Source organism: Hyposmocoma kahamanoa, unplaced genomic scaffold (assembly GCF_003589595.1).
Source record: "Hyposmocoma kahamanoa isolate Upper Pololo Valley unplaced genomic scaffold, ASM358959v1 99702, whole genome shotgun sequence".
Classification (NCBI taxonomy): domain Eukaryota; kingdom Metazoa; phylum Arthropoda; class Insecta; order Lepidoptera; family Cosmopterigidae; genus Hyposmocoma; species Hyposmocoma kahamanoa.
The window spans coordinates 3,190,617-3,215,700 of NW_020656001.1; the positions used below are offsets into that span (position 1 = coordinate 3,190,617).

Genomic DNA, 25,084 nt, shown 5'->3' on the forward strand with positions numbered 1-25,084 from the left:
CGACGTCTAAAAGTTTCCACACTTTTCTAATGACGTACACTGCAGACCTGAGCCGTTTCGGTAATTTACTTATTTGTGGTTCCCTTTGAAATTTAGCATCTAAGTTCGAAAAATACGATATAATAATAATATAATGATTGTGACCGGCTGTCTAACATTGTGTAATGTAAATATGCGTTCACACAATTTGTCTTTCTCATTATGGAGCAATATTAATTGCAAACGACTCTACTACCTTAAATAATAAGAAAGTATCATCAGTAAACAATACTAGCTCATGTTCAATGCCTTCCACTAGTCTAGGTAAGTAATCTATATAAACTAAAAATAAAAATTGACATAGAATTAATCCTTGAGAGACGCCCAAGCGATGTGATCTCGTACCATTGACATAGACCCCCTGTATCCTACAACTCAAATACGATTTAAGATAGATCACGGCCAGGCACACTGTAATGGCGAAGTTTCCCGACCAGAGTATAGTAGTGCACACAATAAATACTCTGGAAAGGTAGCAGAGTACATCGATAGCATGATTGTAGCTAAAGAACATTAGAACCTTCATCGAGCAGCTTGGCCTCTCTGAAGACTCCACATTTACTTTGCATTGTGGTCCTCATGTTCAATCGCAATTCGTGAATAGGGATACTTCCGTTCTTACTCCTTATTGTCTCAAAATTATCTATAGTAAATTCGGCAATATTCTGAAACGGAGACGGAAGTTAAAATGTTTAATATTCTTTTGTCGGAACAGGTAGCTGAAATAAATAATTTTGCAAATACACAGAGTATTTTCAAAGAAACCGAAAACATATTTAACGTTAAGCCCATTCATGCTTACAAAATATGCTTTGGTAATCAAATAGGAACACAGATGGACCTCCAACATAACGCCGAGCAAGCAATTACCGTTGCTCAAATGACGATGCTAGAGACACCGGTTGGTTGTCAAAATAATACACGAGTTAAAGATGCTGTCATTTTACCATAAACTTCCTACAAATCTAATTATACTTATGACCATGACATGTATAGTGCTGGAAGATAGTCCAGGAGGTCTAAGCTTGCAAGCTTTCATGTAAGCTTCTATCTGACCGGAGGCTACCACGAAACGCGTACGACGATCGTGATTTGACACAAGTCTAATGACTATTTTGAACGAATTTTGACATTACTTTCATCGTGAAATTGACATACAGGGCTTCCAATTTCTCAATGACTCGGCAAACTTCGTGTTTCGGGTGTCGTCGGGTTTTGTTCAGTTACCTTTTGCCTTTGATATAGACTGGACGGCTCCAGTCGACTTGAAAGTATGTAGAGATGCTATTACATTTTTTGTTTAAGGGAGGAAAGCCGTTAAAGTTACAGGCACGACAGATAATTTACAGCGTGTACTAGTATTTTTTACAAGATACCTTCAAGAATGGCTGGTTATTTTCAAAAAGATCAAAAACCTATTTCTGTAGCTTGTGGTGTTTCAATCAGAACAGTAAAGAATATTTTAAAATTATAACCGGAAAAAACATGAATTTTTAGTTATACATATATAAAGAAGTACACTTTATTAGTTTATGTTTTAACCGACTTTAAAAAAAGGAGGAGGTTCTCAATTCGACTGTACGTTTTTTTGTATGTATGTTACGCAATAACTCCGGTGTTTGTGAACCGATATTCATGATTCTTTTTTTGTTGGAATGAGGTTAGCTTACCTTAGTGGTACCATTTAATTTTGAAAAACAAATCATCCATCTCTAAGGGCGGCTGTTCACGCATAAAGATTCATTTTTATAAATAGCGCCAAAATTTTATTATAAGGAGCAATTATTTTAATGGTTGATTTTGCTATTCTCCAAATCAAGGCGTTTTTCTCTCTCAATATACTTTGAGCAATGAGAACCGATTTTTATTATCTCCTGTGTCAAGTCCCGTATAGTGGCGAACTAGGGGATGAATACGGGTTTGCGCACTTTCCGGTAACCGATTTCAATAAAACTTGGTAATTATATATAATTCCACGTACGTTTGAGGTCGGTTTTCTAGTACTTTGTACTGAGATTATTGTTAACTTGCTTATTGGCATGGAGTGGATGTTATTAAAAATAGGGAAATAGTTTTGCAGCCCTATATAATTCACAAGGAAATCAAAGCAAAACAACAATAAAGTACGTTGTTCTAAATTCGAATTATTCTAGATTTCAAATCTTAAATTTCATGGGCATGGAAATTAATACTCGTGTGCATTCGGGAATCCGATGATTGCCGAGAGACATTGAGAAAATAGGAGAACTGTAACGTAGTACGCATGAGCTTCGTTGCGGACGCTCGCTCAGTAGGTATTAGAGAAATCCAATAAGATTCGACCTGAACAAAACAAGTTGATACGGTCAAGGGGAGGTGAAATTATTGTCCCGTAGTGGTTCGAGTACTTACATCTCTCAATGTCACTTGCTTCTGCCCAGGCTTACAGATTTTGCCGATATTTACTGCGCAGGATTTCCCGAAAACCGTGATGTCAAGAATGGAGTTGGCACCCAGTCTATTGGCGCCATGCGCGTTGCTGGTCGCCTCCCCGATGCCATGCAGACCAGGTACTGGGCAGTCTCCAGAGCTATTTGTGTATGTTATCACCTGAACATATAAATATTTTTTCCGGATAATCCATACCGTGAATGTTTTTTTTCTAAATAAACCAATATTTCGTTTTCATTGACGGCTGATTGATGTGGTATAGTTTTAAATATATATATAGCCATAAATTACTACACACATACAATGCAATATTCTATATTACTACTACTGTTGATTATTATTTAAAATGTGAAGTTATCCAGTCCTTAAATACAGACAAAGGGTCAGCAAACGTGTCCACATTAGATGTATTTCAAACGTTACAGTGAAAAAAGCGCAATTTAAATTCAAATGTAACTAATAAGAGTCCATACTCCCTCAAATGGCTCTGGTTGATTATGCATAACAGCGAAAGTGTTGAAACCTATCGCTTTGGAAAAAAATATAGTAAAATTGAGGATATATATCGATTACTAAACAGTGTGAAACGCGATTTTTAAAAATTTTTACGATAGAAAAAAACACAAACTTATTTCGAAATTTTACAAGAAAAGCTCTGTCTTCAATAGATATACTTTACACTATATCAATGATTTTTTAATGTCAATTGAACTAAATACATTTTTCATTTGTAATCAAATAAATTAATTTTACTCGAGCAGAGGTAGTACAGACTCTTAACCTCCGCTTTCAAATAAAATCAACTACCTTCCCAACTTAAAATATACATTGGAAATGAAACCGCTTTATATTATTCATAATATACGTGGCGTGTATTTGTTTTTTCCACGCAAACCAAAGTTTCGGCCTCTTTGTAGACCCCATGGTTACGGCTGACCGAGATGGTATGGTGACGATATTAATAACGAAAACTCAAGTGTTGGCACGGTATATTAGACTCCACCAGTAAATTACAGTACCGGCACGCTATGATAGCCGTTTGGACAGATTACAATAGTGAGGTCAAATCTCAATTCACTATCGGAAACAATATAATCAAATGCGAGTCGCATCTATAAGCTTTTACATTACATACATTTTTATAACAAGTATTAAAAAGAGGTAGCTGATTGAAAAGTTTTAATAAAACGAAAATAAAAATGTGTTCAATTCGAAACTGCTTCGTTCTGCATTAAGTTTTGACGCGAGTTTGCCTGAGGTAGAAGTTGTGCTGCACAGCGATCTTATAAGTGACGAAAACAAATGCCGAGTTGTGTCGTCAAATTATACATTCTATAAATTTTACTGCACGTCATTATTGACAACAATGTTCAGCAATTAGCTCCTTCAACGTAGTTATGTATTAATACGAAACTTGATGAGCGGGCAAACGTCAAAACGGCCATCATAGCGTGCCGGTACTTTAGTCGTTTTTTGCAATGGATCCCATGATAGGTTGAAGTTTAACGAAAAAGTAGATCTTTTGGCCATGCAGGCCGGTCGGATCTATTTCACCTGTATAAAAAAGATTCTAAACTTTGCAAGGAAAACATCGTCGCGAGATATGTTACAAAGGGTGTCTGGTGTCAATACAGCCTGGCCTCCCCGACTACCTTTGGAGCAGCAGACATGAGCAGTTTCTTCCACCTGATGGGTAAGACAATGTCTCCCAACTGCCGTATTTGTAACAAGAGGAAGGTTGTATACCACGCCCTCGTGGAGTGTGTCCGGAGCTAGGCTAAGACGCTTCAGCTGTGCATCAAATTCAACTTGCTGATACTAAGTGTCATATTCTAGAACTCTACTCAATGCTCGGATCAGGGCTTGAGTATGATTCAAAGCACTAGAAATTATACTCAAGAACCAAGGTCAAGGTCGTATTTCCAGTGCTTGAAATCATACTGAAGTCTGCTCAAATCCGGACTTGAGCATTGAGTAGAGTTCTGGAATACGAACCTAAGTGTGTAAAATGTAGTTAATATCAGTATTTATGTATTGACTTGTATGTAGTGTGTTTTAGCGGTGCTATGTTCCCATGGAAATGGCAAATTAAGTATAAACCCTCTAATAAATAAAGAAAAAGAAACTCAAGTGTAAATTGATTTAACCTCTGCTTTCCAATTAATTGGTATCCCGCCCATAGTATAATGCACTGTGGGTATTATTGGCACTGGTTGGGTGAACACATCAGTGCCAGTAAAGATGTAAGCAGTCTCTGAGACTCCCGGCAACCGAGACTTGATGGTTTCCGCCGGGAGGTGATGCAGTTGTAAATGCATGTGGTCTTTTTTAGGGCCGACTCCCCTGCCTGTAAAAGACAAAATATTTCCACTCAGTACCCAGCTATCGTAAATATTAGCATTAGGCATTGACTTACAAATAAATTGACGACGGGTCTAATACAAAAACCACGAAAAAAATGTCCCAAGTCAACCTATTTAAACGTAGTGACATGTAAAGGAATATGAAAAAGCTAAAACGTTGAATTTAAATTGTAATGTCATCGCAGTACTGTCTAATTTTGCTTGCTTCGCTGTCAGTCGAACAAACGAAGACTAGAGCGTGAATGACGCTCTGTATACGATTTTAACGCCCTATAAGTTCGGACACTTTTTAGCGCGGACGTGACGATGGCATTAGGTAACTCTTTTAAGACAACGTATATGTTTTCGGTTTGACACTTGACACAGTGAGCTGTAATTAGAGACACAATCCATCCGGATTTGTCCATTGTCCGGATCTTTGGAATGAATTTACGACATATAATTTGTTGTCCTGGCGCTTGTACATCTCAGCTGCCGCGTGAAAGACATTTTCGACTTTACTTTGTTAATAAAAAGTCCGGATTTTCTTGCGAATGTCTGGCTCTTTGTCTGGACCATTGACTTACAAATAAATGGACGACGGGTCTAATACAAAAACCACGAAAAAAATGTCCCAAGTCAACCTATTCGAAATTTAAATTGTAATGTCATCGCAGTATCGCGCTGTCAGTAGAACAAATGAAGACTGAAGCGGAGTGTCGCGCTCTGTATACGATTTTAGCGCCTTACAAGTGCGGACACTTTTTAGCGCGGACCCGACGTCCATATAATTGTAAGTCAATGGTCTGGACTATTCAAATTTTGGAATCATTGCCCTACCAACAAATGGACATCGGGTCTAATAAAAAAACCACGAAAAACATGTAACGAAATATAAAAAACTATAACATTTAATTTAAATTGTAATGTCAGTGCAATACTGCTTCAGCTTCTAGTGGAAACTTAACAAAATGCACCATATTTAGCGTCCATTGAAAATTACGTGAACACAAGAGTAATGGGGTAGCCTTTATCGTAAATATTAATTAATTTTTATATATACGTGACACTGTAAGTTTCCGGAATGAATAAGAAAAAAATACTATAAATGGTCAGAAATGAATGTATTGTTTCTCAAAATATTATCTGTTAGCGTTAATGCACTTTTTCATACGAATGAGCCAATTTTGAAAACAGTTATGCCACTCCTCCGTGACAATCTCTGAAACATATTTTTCATACCCTTCGACAGCCTCTTCAGGAGATGAAAATCGTAGCCCGCGTAACTGGTTCTTAATTTTTGGAAGTAAATAAAAGTCACAAGGTGCTAGGTCGGGACGTATGCGGGATGGCTCATAAGGTCAACGTTGTTCACCTTCAAAAATACATTTGTCTGTCTGGCCGTGTGAGAACTGGCATTATCGTGGTGCAAGATGATACGGCTTTTACGGAGTATGTCAGTAACTTCCGGCAAACAAATGGTCGTATACCAATCACTATTTACGGTACAACGATTCTCCAAAGCAACAGTAGCCACGTGTCCAGTTTTATTAAAAAAAATAAGCAATCATCCGTTTAGAGGGACTTTGCACGCGCGCCACTTTCGCTGGTTTCGTCTCATCTCGAAAGACCCATACGCTCGATTGCTGCTTTGTTTTGAGATTGTAACTATAAATTCATGTTTCGTCACCTGTTACTATGTCCCACACCAAATTTGACGCCCCTTCGTTGAATCTGGTAAGCATAGCATTGCACCAAGTGACGCGATCCGTTTTTAGAGCCTTAGTGAAAATATGTGGGATCCACCGAGAGCACAGCGTTTTCACACCCAAATGTTTGTGTAATATTGATTGTATTTAACTCATGCCTATGCCTAAAGATGCCCGAATCTCATGGTATGTCGCATGCCGTCTGTTTAGATCATACGGCGCACAGCATCGATGTTTTTGTTGTTCACAATAGAGGACGGGCGACCATCACGAAATTCGTCACTAAGATTCACTAGTAATTTTTACAGGGTATTGTTAATATGGTACTGCATGATTTGATCGAAGACTGTTGCGCAATTGACGCTCTGTATGCGATTTTAACGCCCTATAGGTGCGGACACTTTTTAGCGCGAACCCGACGTCAATTTATTCGTAGGTTAATGTTCGGAATGATAATTCTTGCTGTAACACGTGTAAATGCGAAGACTTCAGTCTATAGACAAGAACATTCACAGTAACTACACGTTCCAAACAAAACACTGTACCATAGTATCGTGGACAGATGTGACAGTCTATACCTATTGGGAACAAGCAAGGCATATTGAGTGTTTACTAATGATATTTATCCCTATTTGGGGAATTAACGTAAAGCCATTCGTTTGACCTTGACCCAGGGGCCTTCCACTTACTATTTACTAGTATTATATTACTAGAAAGAAAGACAATTTGAGTAAAAGAAAAAATTACAGTCGAGTTGTTGGAATTGTTGATGTTATGTAGGTACTTTTCCTGGCGAAAAGGCAAAGGTCTTTGGACCAAGCAGCCTAGTCTTTGTATTTTTTAATTTGTATATGGTAACCACAGTAACTATTTTATTCATATGAACGCTGTTCTGTTATTGTGCAGTCAGAACACTCTGTAGCTTATTAATATAGATTAATAAGCATACACAGGCTGTAAATATCATAGGATACTGAAGTGCTATGTCTTCACCGCACATCAGTGGAACACAGCCTGTGTATGGAGCGCCGCATCTAGTACGCACATACAATATCGTTGTGTGAAAGTCTTTGTATCAAAATTAGATTCAAAAACCCTCTCAGTGCAAAGTGCTTACTAAAAAACCGACATCAAAAGTTTGTGGAAATGGAACCAGAAAGTGTGCGAAACCGGGTTCGTCCCTTAGTTTGCCACCCAATCAAAATCAAGTTATCGCGTAACATACGTACAAAACGTGCCTCCTTTTTTGAAGTCGGTTAAAAAGACAAGAGGACGTATCGTATACGATAAAATTCGTCAGAAAAGTTAGTGAGAAAAGCAATCGAATACGAGAAGTCCAGTGTTAAGAACGAAAACGTTGTAGGCTAATAATAGTACATAAGTTTAGAACCTTGCCGGATTTCCGTTGCAATGGATCGAGAGACAACGTCTCTGCTGGCTAAGTCTTTGGCTTTGGGCGCGTACTTTTCCATGAAGCGTTGACCTTCGCTGTTCACTAGATAACCCCCTTCACCTCGGCAGCCCTCAGTCATCAGGCAGCCTGAACCATACATGCCTAAAAAGATATATTCACAATTTAATAACAGGCACGCGTCGCCAGAGTGCGTTAACCCTTGAACAAACGCGAGTCTCCTTGCACATTCTACAAAATATTGTAAATATGTTAATTGAAGATCGTAGATGCCATTTCCATTTAGGAATGAAACTATTTTTCCGGATTTAAATCGCGTATATTTGTTTTTTCAAACAAACCGACGTTTCGGGCCCTTTACAGGTCCCATGGTCACGGTTGACTGTGTGGTCAACCGTACAACAAATATACGCGATTTAAATCCGGAAAAATAGTTTCATTCCTATGTGTAACAATCGCGAAAACCTAAGAACTCGATATGCCATTTCCATTGCTAACTTTTTTAAATAAGAAAGATTGTTTTCTTAAAGTTCTTTATATTTTAGCATTATGCATTTAGAACTTGAAAATTTAATAACATACTCATTGATTTAAAAAAAGTTGGTAGGTAATTTACCTTTACGTGTTAAATCCATGGTGACGAAGACAAGCAATTTCTAAAATGACGTCACAATGTAAAAACAAGTGAAAGTCAGATGTAACAAACTGCATTCTACAGCCAAAGAGTTCCATTTTCAAATGTTCTAATTACTTTTTAAATTAATATTGTTTATGTAAGTGGCCAGTTTCGGAAACTTATAGTGCGCTCTATGTATTATTATGTCGAATTTTGTACAAATTCACTTAAAGAAATAATAAGGAGTTGGGTAGATACATTAACCCTAATTCCGAAAACCTAATTATACTAAAACCGTAACGCTTTCGAGCAATTTTGATGCTTTTCACAAAGACACAATTAAAAAAAGTCTTGGAAATCTAGTTCTAACGTGCTGTTTTTGTTTATTTTCTGTAATAAAAAGGTCTGTAACCACTTTTCTTATTATGAAGTCCTGGTACTTTTGTTTAAACTTCTTTAGGAACCCGTGCACGGTAGTGAGATACAATTTATCTGTAATACATAGAACAAATAAATATATATACATAAAAATCTCGCCTGTCACCCATTCAGGGGTAGGCAGAGACTGTGGACCTCCACTCGATACGTTCATTATATAGTATTTGTAAATAAATATAAGTTTTAATGACGAATGACTTATGTACGTCACAAAGCACATAAATATTAAATAAATATACAACTTCTTTAGTTCTATGCATTGACTTACAAATAAATGGACGACGGGTCTAATACAAAAACCACGGAAAAAATGTCCCAAGTCAACCTATTCGAAATTTAAATTGTAATGTCATCGCAGTATCGCGCTGTCACTAGAACAAATGAAGACTAAAGCGGAGTTTGGCGCTCTGTATACGATTTTAGCGCCTTACAAGTGCGGACACTTTTTCGCGCGGACCCGACGTCCATTTTTTAGCGCCTTACAAGTGCGGACACTTTTTAGCGCGGACCCGACGTCCATATAATTGTAAGTCAATGGTTCTATGTTTAAGACTTAAAACAACAGTAAATTTAAAAAAAAACTGGAAAAGTAAAAAGCACTAGTGCGAGAAATCCAACTTTCCGCACGATTTGTAGTGCGAAAAATACCACGTTTTGAACAACTGTATTAAAAAGTAATTTACTTTTATTTTATTGAGGATTCAAATGGATTGGAATTCACATCAAAAGAATATTGTGAAAGAGTTCATCCAGGGAAGTACTGCCACCTTACCTATTTCTGCTACAAATTATGTACTTAATAATTACTACGTATAAGATACATATTTCTTATACAAAATCGATAATACCTACGCCATGATCGCGTACTAAATTTGACTAATGACACCAGGTGCGCTACAAGGAAAAAGCAACCTAAGCACGCGCTCAGAGAGGTGAAAATAACATTGCCCGCCGTGTGCAGTCGCGCGGAGACGAATGCTCATAAATGAAAGACTTGTATGAGCGCTTGTGCCGACGTCGGCACACTCAGCGGTAGGCCCTTATCGAGTAACCTTGAGCGAGAGATGGTTTCAGTTTTGAAACGACCACGACGACACAACTTGTTCATCCCATAACTTGTTAAACTTTCGTCTGTTGGTTCACAAAACACCGGGTGCGTTACATTTCCTATGTAAATTCCCCGCATCGTGGATAAAACGCACCGCGATCGATGAGTAAAGGTGCTTTTCCACCGGTGGGGCGAGGCGAGGACTGAAAATTTCAATTCTCTCCTAGCGCACCTTCGGTGGAAAAGGTCTGGATTGACGAGGATGGGCGAGGCCAGATTGCTGTCTACATAGAGTATTATACTCTGCAACGGAAACATGATTACTCGCGGGAGCTCTCGACGGCTATTAATATCAATCGCGAGATTGTGAGGTGCGCACGGTTTGTAATTTTAAAAAGATTGCTTCATCCGATTCTTTTTCCGTTAACATATTTAATAATAAAAGTTTACGGGACTTGTTACTTCAGCCGCGAGCTTATCACAAGAAGAACTGAACAGCACCATTCACAATAACAACCCGAGCTCGCGCGAACTGTTAATAGCAATTTTCTCTTTTTGTCTCGCCTCGCCTCGCAGGTGGAAAACCACCTTAAGGGCCTGTTCCGCCGACATATACGCGATATTCGCTACCGCTGTGGGTAGCGAGATCCGAGTGGGTATGCGGTATTCCTGGTCAAACCTAAGTTGTTACCGTTATGAGTAGCGAAACTATCTTGATTTTCGCCCGTCTAGACAATCACTTCTGTGACGTCAATGAGTAAGATCATACTATAACCATGCGTAACAATGATAGAAAGTAGGGAAAAGGAGAAGGAAAAGAAGGAATGAAGGAACAGACTGTAACAAAAACAATAGTATAAAAACAGGTACAATAATATAAAAACACTCCCTACAGATTAAACAAAAAACAAGCGAACTTACCCTAAAAGGGCCTGTGTTCGTATGTAATATATTGGCTGCTCTATAAGCAGTTTAGGTTTATATGATTGAAGGTCTTTTTTCGTCGAGAATTTTGATGGGAGTGGCGACGGAACGAAGCAAATTAAGAATGACAAAGAAAAAGAAAAGTAAGTGGTCAGGAAGCAGAGAAAAAGGTAACAAAACGGTGAGATGACGAAAGAGGTCGCATTGTCACAGTCCCCTGCGCGTTGAGTCTTCTATTTCTGGCTATATAACCAGAAATAGACACGGAACGTCATTTAATTTATTAAAATTAAAATTATTCTGCTAAATCATTACGATGACAGATGCGCTCTGATTGGCCAGCCCGAATTCGAAACAATCGACTGGTGTCGTTAATTGTTTCACTTCAAACCGACCAGTTTAACTTGAGCTTTGCTATAATGGACGATAATCGGAAAATTACATATTTAATTACCGATGAAATGTGATTCCGTTTGTTTTGTAATTAGATGTTTTGCGGTTTTTCCCACACCACCGAATAGAACAGCACGGCATTGTTAGAGATATTATCTTTATTACAATATATACAAAATAATTTTGGAATATACGGAGACGTACACACAGGTCAGGTGCTGGCGCTGTGCTATTTCAGCTTTCTAATTTGTGATTTCAGCACAAACGAGAGTTGATATGTATAAGTGATATAAGGCCCATTTGCCTGGTGAGTTGCAAAGGATGGATGGCCATTATTTTGTTTGTATTTCTGGTTATTAAATACTCGATGCCTGGGCGGTAATGCAGGACATTTTTTATCCGCGGATTTTCATATCAATGACCGGAGGAATACCTATAGTATTTTTCACTACCGACAGCGATGTATAAACCTGCATAGGCCTTTAGGTTCCTTTATTTACCCGTTGGGTGGAATTGAACAAACTCCATATCCTGCAGCGCAATCTGCTGCCGCGCCACAAACGCGCACCCGTCTCCTGTGCAAGTGTGCGCCGCTGTGCACGAGAAGAACATTCTGGGGTACCCGCCTGTCGCGATTACCGTGTTCTTGGCTTGGAATCTGTAATGCAATCGTTACCATCAGCCACCTATCGCACTCATACGTCTACCCATTACGTGGACCGGTCTGAGTGCGACCTATTCTAGGACGAACTGATGGTATTTGTCAAACTTATGCAACACAACACTACAATCAGCCTGTAGTACAGGACAATAATGTTACAGAGTATATAGGATTTGAAAGATGATTTATAGCGTTAGTGAAAAGGGAAAGAGAAGAAAATACACTCGAGAGCAATGAATCCGGGTCACTTAAAGAATCCAAAAAATCTCGGAAAGTAAGAATGCTAGGTTAATGCAATAAATTGTATTTAATAGACAATTTAATACTCCTTAAATGAAAGTAAAAAAAATATGAGTCACCATACATTTTATTTACACAAAATTACATAAAGAAAAAAACTGCTGATCTCTCCTTAAAACAAAAATAGGAAACATGAAATTTTTGAACTTTATTACGATTTTCTTGAATTTTAATACTTCGTATTGCCTCCTCGTGCTTCCATTACTGCGTTTAGGCGGTTTGGCATGCTGTACACCAAGTTTCTTATACGATTTTGGGGAATATTCTCCCATTCCCCTGTGAGAGCAATTTTGAGCTCACGAAGCGTGATTGGGGGAGGGTTTCGTTGTTTTACGCATCTCCCTAGCTCGTCCCAAGCATGCTCGATCGGGTTGATATCCGGGCTGCGCGCTGGCCACTCCATACAAGTAATGTTCATCTCTTGAAGGTAGTCATTTACAATCCTACCTGTATGAGGTCGGGCATTGTCACGCATAAATATAGCATCCTCACCAAAATTGACCATAAATGGACCAACGTGTTCATTGAGGATTTCATCTACATATCTTTTTAGTTAAAGAGCCGTTTTCTATGATCACCAGCTCTGTGCGACTTTCAGAAGAAATTCCGGCCCACACAAGTACAGACCCACCACCGTAGGCTACTTTTTCTTCGATGCATGCTTGCTTGAATCTTTCCCCTGGTCTTCTATACACTCTGTGTCTTCCATCGTGCTTGTAGAGCATAAATTTTGATTCGTCGGAGAACATAACTTTCGACCAATCTTCAATACTCCAATTTACGTGGTTCTGGGCATATCTTAGTCTTGAAATACGATGCCCACGCTCCAGTTTAGGGCCGTTTGCAGGTCTAAGGGGTTTTAAGTTAGATTCAGCAAGCCGACGTCTTACTGTCCATGCACTTGGGTTACTTCCTCCGAGGCGTCGAAACTGATTTGTGAGTTCAGCTCCTGTGAGAAAGCGATTTCGAAGCATGGTGTTCACCAAGTATCGGTCTTCTCGTGCTGTGGTACACCTAGTTCTGCCCGTTCCTGGTCTGCGTAGGTTAGAACCAGTTTCTTCGTAACGTCGGAGAACTCTTTGTACTGTTGACAGCGACACACCGACAGTCCTGGCTGTATCGCGCTGACTCCGGCCAGTTTCCACCAATGTAAGTATTCTGGTGCATTCTTCAAGTGTAAGCGACATGATTTCAGCTTAAATAATGAATATTAAGCACTATCAACATGGTTTATGTACCCACATAAATGACAGATTACAAACAAAAGCAAAAACAAATGCTGTAATTTCGTAGTTCCATCTTCGAAAGTGTTCCCTTTTCATATTTGATTTTTTTATAATATAACTTTACAATAACTAAAAAGTTTTAATACCTTCATTTAAGGAGTATTAAATTGTCTATTAAATACAATTTATTGCGTTAACCTAGCATTTTTAGTTTCCGAGATTTTTCGGATTCTTTTAGTGACCCGGATTCATTGCTCTCGAGTGTATTTTGCTGTTACAGTTAGAACAAGAAATAACGTAATGTTGATAAATTGAACAATTTTTTTTTACCTTACTAGCTCGGAAAGGGTTTCTTTCTTATTACATATCTGCGCGCAAAACCGTTTTCCATGCTAGCGTGGAAAAGGTTTTTGAAGTTCGAACTTGACCATGGACTGTGGTGCACCTAACTATTTCTTTCGATGAAAAAAAAAACAATGACACGTTCAACTACGCGATTTGTCCTACATTATTTATGTAATATATAAATCCATAGGTATATTATATTCTTATTATTGTTGACATTAAATTAACAACGATAACTAATTTTTTTTTATTAAAACCGATTTGTTATAGTACTTTCATCTACCATTTTCCTCGCTACAGTGAGGTGAAAACTGTGTTTCGCATTTGCGTCAAACTACAGCTTTGCAGCCTTGCATAACAAATAACTATTTCTTGTTTATACGTACGAGTAACACATAAATATATAATTTAAGGCTTCACACTAGGGAACCCCGTGCATACTCGCAGCTGCTTTTAGAGTAAATGTAGGCCAAACGAATATTTTTTCCGACCCGAACCTAGGACACCTGCGTGACCGATTGGCCACAGTGGCAGTTTAAACACGAAAAATTCAAGAGCGAGTTCGTAGTCTCTGCCTAGTCTAACAGGAGATAGGCGCCTTAATTATACATTTATACCTTCCACTGCACGGCATGCGTGTCTTCTCTACTTGCTATGAAGATAATTATAATGATAGATTATGAATACAAAGATAGCACATAGAAAAATTTCGTCGGCCCAATGGGACTTGAAACCACGACCATGCTGCACCGTAGCATTGCTATAATCATCTGAGCCACGGATCCAGTTACCAAGTCGTCGAAAATCTATATGTTTTTGTTATATAGACCTTTGCACGGACTTTCGTCATTCGTCGTTGTTAGTGACATCTAGTGAGAGATTCATAACGGTTGTATTATTCGGAGCAATTTAAATGTTGTCGCCTAGTAAATAGAATTCAGATTCGCCATTAATGTACATGGAGGCGTGGTAACCGGGTGGACGTCGCGTGGGGGCCGCGCGAAATCTTTCGTCTCGTGTAACTGGGCCCTTATAATGGTACGAGTAATTATCAATTAATACCATGAATTTCGAACCCTGAGATATTGCCCACAGCAGGCGCAAGTGTGGGTTTTGTCCCATTAGGACCAATATTTAGAGCGGTTAGACGGCGACGTTTAGCAGCGATGCAAACGCGATGCAGTAGCTAATCGTCTACCTTTACACAGGCGATATAACTGCATTGATGCAAACGCGCGACTGCATCGGTACAAACGCGCGTTTCGTGAACGCGCGTTTGTATTGCTTCTAAAAGCCGCTGTGTGTACCTAACCACAGACATACCTCCATATTCTCACTGTAATAAGAGCATAGTGAGTGGAATTGTACCTGTGTAAACTGCCGTCATCCATACACATGGCGAGCGCTCCCACACACTCCCCGTCCTGCATCAAGATGTCCAGAACGAAGTACTCCGAGAAAATGTCAACCTTGTCTTTGTATTTCATCAGGTATCCGTAGAGAGTGTGTAGTAAAGAATGGCCTGTACTGTAATTCAGGTTTTAATTAGTAACAGAATGGGTAAAAGGCTTGGTTGGCTGAAATAACAAGGAAACTTCCAATGGAAATTGACACAACACCACAAACAAACGCTTCTTAACCAGATCTCGACAATATTAATTACTATTTTAAAAAAACATAGTATTCCGAGATGATTTATCATATATTTTTACAGATAAAGGAATAACTAATGGTTCCTAAATAACTTTTTTAAACCTCAAATATTTAATATCGGTTAAAATCCAATAAACCGGTTTCATACCTTAATTTGCTACCTTTAGAGGTGGAACATTTTCTTCAAACCCTTCCCAAAAAAAAAAGAAGCATCGAAAGCGGTTCACAAATGTCGAACCGCGTAAAACACAAAAAACAAACAGCCGAAATGAGAACCTCCTTTTTTAAATTCGGTTAATAAAAGGACGAACAATTGATTTTGCTACAATCACTACACCTATCGTCGAATTGCTAAACTAGAACGACACACAGCATCATTACATCGTTTGAGTAAATGTGTCTGTAACCCCTCTTCGCAAGTTGTTAGTATCAACGTATACCGGAAGATGGCGTTTGAATTAAATAAAACAATTTAAACAAGGAATTTTCCAGATTGGTTTAACCGAGGGGGTGAATAAATAACGTAGCTAACATTAAAAATAATATTGAAATACGTTGAGAAAGTTACACGGTCTGGCTCACATAGAGACGATGTGGTCAGCAAAAGTAAGCATGTCAATAGTAGATAAATTGCTTAACTGAAGAATATTCTACTAAAATAAAAACAATCCAATATCAGCCACTGAACGAATTGTTCGTTTCAAATATATAAATAATTTTTAAAAACTCATTCTCCTTGGTTTCATAATTCTTGTAAATAGCTTTTATACTTTTAATATGCACTAATTAACGGTAGACCACTAGCACGGGCGACGATTGTGTTGGTGGAATGGCGGATTTTTATCCCCGCACGGATCTAACATGAATGTGTTATAGTTGATATCAGGGACTAGAGATAGTCGGCGACTAGAGATGGGTTTGTTTTTACCCACTAAAAAACCCAATCAACCCGCAGGCGGTAATCGGTTTTTTATATGTAGTTTCAACCCATTTTTGTTCAAAAACGTAGGCAGAGTAGGCAAATACGGAGTTTGGCATAATTCCACACTTATAACAAATAAAAAGAGGCAATTTCAATAGCCATATTGCAATCCTGTGGATTCTCACTACTAAGATTCGATCTTCACGAAAATCGATTCAAGTGCATCTTACCATTTTTTGTATAGATTTAGTTCAATACGATTTTCAAACGAATTGATTCAATAGAAAGGAAATAATATATAATATAATAATAGACTTCTAAATTTCATTTAGATACGTCGCATTTTCTTTTGGAACCGATTTTGACACAACAACAGCATATCGGATTATTTATTATGAGCATATAAATAGTAACTTTAATTGATAGTCTACGCCAAAATGTTCGAAGTGTTTTTGGTACGTACGTTAAAAAACGTACCAAAAACATTAGTGAAAATGAACCACCAAAACAACAGGCAGGTATCCTGTCTATTGATGCCAGTAAACAATTGAGTGAATGACTGTGGCCTAGATGTGGGAAAGAAAGCTTAGGAGAAGCTGGAAATTAACAATTTATACGGATAGCGAAGCACGAGGGAAACATTACAGGTGTTGTAAATAAATAAACATCGAGATACCTGCCGAAAAGGAAATAAAGGGCAAAACCATTGACTTACAATTATATGGACGTCGGGTCCGCGCTAAAAAGTGTCCGAACTTATAGGGCATTAAAATCGTATACAGAGCGTCATTCACGCTTTAGTCTTCGTTTGTTCGACTGACAGCGAAGCAAGCAAAATTAGACAGTACTGCGATGACATTACAATTTAAATTCAACGTTTTAGCTTTTTCATATTCCTTTACATGTCAGTACGTTTAAATAGGGTGACTTGGGACATTTTTTTCGTGGTTTTTGTATTAGACTCGTCGTCCATTTATTTGTAAGTCAATGGGTAAAACGAAAGAAGGAAGATGCAATAGAGGAAGATAAAAGAAACAACGATAAAAGAGAAAAGGAAGACAATAAAATTGTTGAACGTAGGAAAATTAATTGTTACCGATCTTCCACACAACACGTTCGCTTGGCAACTTTCGTTCCGAAATGCGTGCTCCCGCCCCCGAAAGGCCTTTGGTAAATTTTGCCGTCTTGGGTCCGTGAGAATGGCATGCCCATATTTTCCAATTCGTAGACACACTTCGGCGCTTCTTGCGTCATGTACTGTATACTGTCCTGTGAAATAATTATTAGATAATTATAAACATGCTAGATGACATAGGCACTGTCATTTGGTTTCAAACTAGAGAACACCTGTACTTATACTTCGTTTTTTTAGCATAAAGCTGCCTTTCCACTAGAGATCTGCGACGTAGCGAGGCGGTGTGCGAGGACAAAATCCACCAATAGGATTACTTCACTTTCCAAGTCTCGCTTAGCGTAGCTCCGGTGGAGAAAAGGGTTAGCGGAGCTAAGTATTTGAAAGCTAGAGCTACCCCGAGCTAGAGATTCCCGGGCAGGCAGCAATATTTGTAAGGCCTACATTTATTTCTCGCGTGAGTGTGGGTGTAATATGTGGTTGTCTATGTGTGTGTCCATGGCACCCGCGATGCAGGATTTCAATATGTGCGTTATTATTATTATTATAGAAGGGACTTTTGGGTATTTATCGGCGTCATTTCATTCTGTTACGCAAAGCAATTTAATAAACATCGTGAAACAAAATTTTCGATAATATTATTGATGATTGTTTTTCCATTCGTCCACTGTTATAAATTACCGAAATGAGAGAAAAATACTGAGTTTTCAAACATTAAACGGAGACTTTTTACAAAATAATTACACAATAAATTATTTTGTAATTTGTAAATGTCTTTTGTCATTAATTTTCACGACATTTTCCTTTACTACAATTCAAGCCAAGTAGGTGTAGCGCGTCGGGCATGTTTGCGGAAGCTCGTACGGACGGCTTCCAAGCCGTCATGCGAAAGAGGATTGTCGCCCTGTGGAGTCGCATCCGGAAAAGTACCAACAGCATTCTGAACGCTATCGCTTGGAGGTTTGACTGTCCAATTGCAGAATATTGGATGAGTCAAACAAAAGGTGTGGCCCAATGGGAGCTGTAGTTGTGGTTTTAGAATTTTCATTTTGTTTGTACTAACCTTACTTTAAGTTTTTGCTGTTATTAACATACTATGGATAATTTAAGTCCGAAATAAAGAAATTTATTATTATTATAATTCGATGACTGAAGCAAAAGGTTCACGACCACTGCTTCTTTGGTTTTTTTTTTCAAAATATGAACGACTTGTAGATGAGAGCCAAAATGCGCAACACAGTAACAAACTGAAAGTGAACAAGAAGCCGGCGTTTAATTCTGGACGCGGCCCTATACTGCTGGCTCTAACCGACACATGTTTAAAGTCGATTATTAAAAAAAGTGTCGTGAGAGGAAACCGCTGTGTTGGGGGAAATAAGGCATTTAAAAAGTAATTAGGCCAGCGTGCTGGATATGTTCAAGCCTTAAGTAAGAGACGTTAAACAATTTAAAGTAATTTTTAAGTTTATTGAATGTTTAACCATCGTGATATTCAATTATATTTGTGAAATTACTCCAATAGCTTGTTATAATTATTACTACGAACACTTAGAAAAAATTCCTTCGATCGGGCTGGATTTGAACAAATCGTACCAGACGCTATACCAAGTTATCCTGGCTTAGTGAAGAAATAGATTTCTCACAGATGGCGCAAACCTTAAACAAAGATCTACAACAAGCACATAGAAAAACTCGTAAGGTTCGTTCCGGGGCTTAGTTATGTGTGTGTGGACTGAGGGCCCACATGATTTTTGCCAGTTGTAATAACTGGATTGTTTAGTATAAGTTGTAAAGCATTTTGTAAAACGCATCCTGGAATTTGTAAAGCATATATTAAAAAGGTTTTTACTAAATTTCTGTTAACATAATATGCCGCAAACTAAATACTTGCCCAGAAGTGGATGCTTTGGTGTGAGAACTGAGAGACCGCACCTTAGGTAGTATTATATATGCTTTACAAATTCCAGGATAGGTTTTATGAAATGCTTTACAACTTGTACTAAACATTCCAGTTATTACAATTGGCAAAAATCATGTGGGCCTTCAGTCCACACACATATGCTTAGTTGGCATAGCCTCTGGTACGGTTTGCCGAAAAATTTTATAATACCCCGTGACGGGGCGTACAAGTCGTGCGTCTGGTGGTTAGCGGCGACAGGCCTATCCACAACAGTTGCAGCGCCACGCTTTAAATCGTAAATATCTCAGGGGCACACCCTGAGACATAGACAAGTCCATGTGCCTATAATTTCACCAGCAGCCTTGTCCTTCTAAACTAGAACGCAGTAATGCTTATACATACTTTCTGGTGGCAGACTGGTGGAAGACGTTGGTGTGAATCTAGCCGGATTTTTCCTAAATTCTCATAGTATTCGTCCATTCTTCAACCGTTACCAGACCACTACTAGCGCCATAGCTTTTCTTTCCTCTACTAATCGCGATTATCGCCGCTACAGACAAAGATCTCATACGAGCTTCTAACTCGTCACGCATTCTTTTGGGTATCCACGTCTGCGTCATGCATTTGATGGGTGTGCACTACGTTCTGAAACCCTTCCCCTCTTCGAGTCCAAAAGCTTGTTAATCCCCAAACCGTGAAAAATTTGGTGGTGAGAGAACGATCACCTTAGCATTCTAAGTGAGTGTAAGGATGATATAGTAAGTCGTTCGCGGGTAGCCTTTTAAAGTAGTTATGTCAGCACTGACCTGGATTATATATATATTTTGTAGGTCACAGCTGCAAGCGACAGATTGATTTTTTCACATAAAACCAACATTATAAAAACCGTGCCATCGGAACTTTCTAGTCACAATTACTTATAAATAAATAATCTCAGTACAGAGTACTAAAAAAACCGACCTCAAAAGTACGTGGAATTACGTCTATTTGCTAAGTTTCATTGAAATACTTGATACTGGAGATAATAAAATATCGAGGGAAAAACGCCTTGAATTGGAGAAATAGCAAAATCAACTAAATAACTGCTAAAAGTAATTGCTCCTAAATTTAAGGTAGGCGCTATTTATAAAAATGAATCTTCATGCGTGAACAGCCACCCTTAGAGGTGGATGATTTCCTTCAAATTGAAATGGGGCCGCTATGGAAGTACCCCCTTTCCAACAAAAAAAGAATCATGAAAATCGGTTCACAAATACCGTAGTTATCGCGTAACATACATACAAAAAAAAAAGAACATACAGTCGAATTGAGAACCTCCTCCTTTTTTGAAGTCGGTTAAAAGACAAATAATAAAGGTTCGGAAAAACAAATGAAATTACAGCGATATATACGAAGCTGTGTCAAAATTAGTTACTAAAAAAATAAACAGAATGAACCGATAACATTAATCATATTTAGCAAACAATTAAAAAACTTGTTCTAATCACAATTCTACGAAAAAAAAACAGTATAACCGAATAAAGAAATTTATAATGAAACTTTTCGGTAAAATATTAATTAAATTGGTAGTGTCGTGTCGTATTAGTTTGTAGTAGGCTAGCAAGATTTTTCCGAACTTTCAGTATTTCATTCGGTTGTTTCCTTATTTTTATTAGCACAAAATATTTCGTAGCTTCATTGACCTACCAACAAATGGACGCCGGGTCTAATACAAAAACCACGAAAAAAATGTCCGAAGTTAACCTATACAAACGTAACGAAATATAAAAAACTAAAACATTTAATTTAAATTGTAACGTCATTGCAGTACTGCCTAATTTTGATTGCAACAATTTAAAGGCCCAAAAACACCACATTCAGCTTCTACTGGAAATTTAACAAAATGCACCATATTTAGCTTCGACTGAAAATTACTTGAACACAAGAGTAATGGAGTAGCCTTTGTCGTAAATATTAATTAATTTTTATACATATTATTATGTCGAATTTTGTACAAATTTACTTAAAGAAATAATAAACAGTAGGGCAGATACATACATACAAATGTTACTACAAATGTGAAAATAAGCGAGTACTATAAGAAATGTACAGATATTCCAACTAAACGTAAACTCAAATATCCGTAATTACGAAAACCAATTTATAATAAAACCGTTACACTTTCGTGTAATTTTAATGCTTTCCACAAAAACAAAATTAGTTTTTATTTTGTAATCTTTCCAAAAAAATACATTTGACATTATGAAAAGTCGAGCTAACGTTATTTCGGGCAAATGTATGTTCTGACTTCTAATAGGTAATCCCAAGCCGTAAAACGAGTACAACAATATTTTGCTAGTTATTGCTAACGTTTAATTAAAAATCATTTTAAAACTAAAATAAAAATCAAAGCGACTGTATAGTTTCTTTGTTCTAAATATTTCAATCGCTTGTGGTTCGAACAATTGAAAATGACCAAGAAGTTTATATATAAGCTTCTTGAAATTGACACAATGGGTCTCTTTTCATCTTTTACGCATGCAATGAGTAGGAAAAGGACAGTTAGCTATTACATTATTTCGAGTGCTTTGTAATTTATATTTACGATTCATTTATATATAAATTAAATACCTACTATAAAACTGTACAAAATAAAATTTTGAAATGAGAACTATGATAACACAATATATTTGTTTAGTGAAAATATGATACAAACCCCTCTTTTTACACTTTACTGCAGTCATTTTTACAAGTTATTAGTATATGCTACTGCATGATTGACAACCCCGTTGACAGTCGAACAAACGAAGACTTTGCGTTGCGCGATTGACGCTTTGTAGGTGATTTTAACGCCCTATAGATGCGGACACTTTTAAGCGCGAACCCGATGTCCATTTATTGGTAGGTCAGTGGGTAGCTTATTAAAAATAAAGTAGTAATATTTATAAATTGAATAAGCACATTTATAATTTACTTTTTGGAGCTTTTATCGCAACCCCATAAAAAGTATAATCATCATTGCTAAAATAATTGATGAAAACTCAATCCCTATCATCTTTAACTTTGCAACATAGTTAAATCGTTCTAGCAAGGACGTGCAATTCTGGGAGACCATTCTCCTACACCCATGGTACCATATCACATCGCTAGTTGCTACTGTTTAAAAGACCAATAGATATTTATTCAAGAGATGTATTACAGTCTGTACCTACTGTAATCGAGCGCGAGAGTGGATACGTGGATTCGAAATTTTTTTTTGCATACATTTCAATCCATCTTCGCCTCGTCTCATTTCGTCAGTGGAAAAGCACCACTAATTTATAAAACTGGTGCTTGTCTTAATTAACAAATATTGAGAATGGATTTTATTTAAGCCAATTATATTATATGCCCAGGGAAATGTCTTTCTCATAGTATTAAGTTTACCATAGTCAGGCTTTAACTTCGAAATTACTTTGAAAACGATAAACCAATATTTTGCAATATTATTGTACGATTCACATTCACAAAACCATTTGAATTTACTTGACCAGTAATTACAGTGTTTTATAAAGAAATCTGAACACTTTATAAAAAATAGCGAAGTAAAGGCGAATAAGTTGGGATATTTTTTTATATTATATGAATAAAGCACCCATCTTTTGTGACGTAAGAAGATATGAGCTTTGTTCACGATTAAATTCTCTATCAGTAGCAGTAGAGCTCCGTGGGAAAGAGTTAGTCCAGGGAAGTACTGCCGCCTTACCTATTTCTGCCGCCAAGCAGTAGTGTGAGCATTACTGATTTCCAGGATTGGGACTTGTCAACTTATACCTCCGGGTGTCGGGCGCGGTGGCAGTGCCCCTCAGATCTTAGTGATTTAAAGCTCTTGAGTGGTACTGCAACTGCGAAGAACAGGCGTGTCGCTTACCATCAGGTACCCGACTTCTCCCGTCACTTAGTTAGCTCTGCTCGTCGCTGTGTGCGTAATTAATAAATAATAAATAATTTTACCAGCAACCTTTACCCTTCCAAACCTGAACCGGAAGATGGCAGTACTGCCCAGGACGAACTCTTTCACAAGGAGTTGAATTTCTATTAGAAGAGCCTGTAAAGGCATTATTGTATAGATAATTACATACTTATACCTTCAGAAAGATTAACTTACACGGAGTAAGTACAAAGGGCACTACACATTTTGATATCTTAATTAATAACAGACGGTAAATTACCTGATCACCGAGCCAGTCTGATCCTTTGACGGTGTCATAGAAATGCCATTCCCAATAATCCTCGTGCATACTACCTGTTCACCATAGGGAGTCAATTAATATGAGTTCAATATAAAAAAGGATGGCGAGATCCCGTGTATTTTGTGACCCAGTGTTTTTGGCGACGACGTGCATTAAAGAGACTTATCAATACTTGTCATTCGTTATCAAAGCATCAAAAAAGCTAACTGAGTACAGCCTTGTAAAGTTGATACAGGTTATGTTTATAACATTGTTCTGTATTTCGCTTCAGATGTTTATTCATAGTAGCAGAAAACAACAAGTTTTCAGTTTATTACTAAAATAATAAAGAACTTGGAGAATATTCCTAAATCTGCCAAACTCTGCCACATTTAACCTTCCAGCGGGCACGCTGTCGCAAACATTACGACAAACGCGCATTATCGCTTACCCCACTTGTACCACTTAAACATCGAGCACTGAGCTGTTTGAGGGTAAGTGTTTCTCTAAATGTAGTGGGTGTGCGTAGAAGTTTTTGTTATTAATTGATATTTGGAAACTTACGTTGAGCGTAAATTATACGACACGCGCCTTATAGTGTAAGTATATTAAATAAACTATGTAACAAAATCACATAATAGCATAATAGGCAACAAGTCATATTAGTTCCGTCACGCACCGCTAGATGGCATTGGCATCGAAATAGCAAATTCTGCATCGCGGTGCTAAGATTTTCCCTCGCGGAATGACTACTGGCGGCGGCGATGCGAACATGAATGGAATCCAACTTACTACGCATCTAGCTTTGCTTCTTTGTTTGGAACTCCGCTTTAGATCGTTACTGTTGAACCTACTGCACTGTACTGCGCTTCTAGCGGTGCTTCCTTATTGGAACTGCGCTTTAGAACGTAACACGTAGTTGTTGCACCCTGAACCGCTTCCTAATTGGAACGTGTGTACGAGTCCTCGACTACGTGCCGATTAGGGGGAGTCCTTTCCCACTGTACCCTATTGGAAAAACTTGGTTTCCTTCTGTCACCTCAATAAGAACTTACTAAACTACTTTTTTCCATTTTTTTCTTATTTATATCGTTTGTTTCGTAGCTAATTTTTTTTTGTCATTTTAGACGCATTCCATTAAGGCTCATAGGCCGCTTACAGAAAAAGAGCTACAAGAAATTGCTTAAAATTTATTCGGAGAGCCAGAGCAAGATGATGAGACTTATTTTCCCTCGAGTGACAGCGAGTTTTCGGAAGAAGAAATCGAACAACAAGCTGAAGAAAGTGCTATCGAACAAGAAGACACTTCAGACAAATCTGAAGGAGAGGACGAAACAATGGAAGAATTTTTCATTGGAAAAAATAAATCTACACAAAGGCAAAAGACCACCGTGTTCCTAGAAAA

At 37.9% G+C, this 25,084-nt stretch overlaps 1 protein-coding gene across 1 annotated transcript in view; it reads right to left on the reverse strand.

The window, feature by feature from the left end:
* The window catches only part of LOC113239172 (succinate dehydrogenase [ubiquinone] flavoprotein subunit, mitochondrial-like), a 38,014-nt gene that overhangs the window by 7,793 nt on the left and 5,137 nt on the right, over positions 1–25,084 (reverse strand). The window contains exons 6-13 of the mRNA XM_026476043.1: positions 23,680–23,753; positions 17,554–17,726; positions 15,251–15,409; positions 11,851–12,008; positions 7,911–8,075; positions 4,617–4,816; positions 2,431–2,628; positions 560–704 (exon numbers count right to left, since the gene is read on the reverse strand). Coding sequence (XP_026331828.1) covers positions 560–704; positions 2,431–2,628; positions 4,617–4,816; positions 7,911–8,075; positions 11,851–12,008; positions 15,251–15,409; positions 17,554–17,726; positions 23,680–23,753 — 1,272 coding nt within the window. The remainder of the gene's footprint in view (positions 1–559; positions 705–2,430; positions 2,629–4,616; positions 4,817–7,910; positions 8,076–11,850; positions 12,009–15,250; positions 15,410–17,553; positions 17,727–23,679; positions 23,754–25,084) is intronic.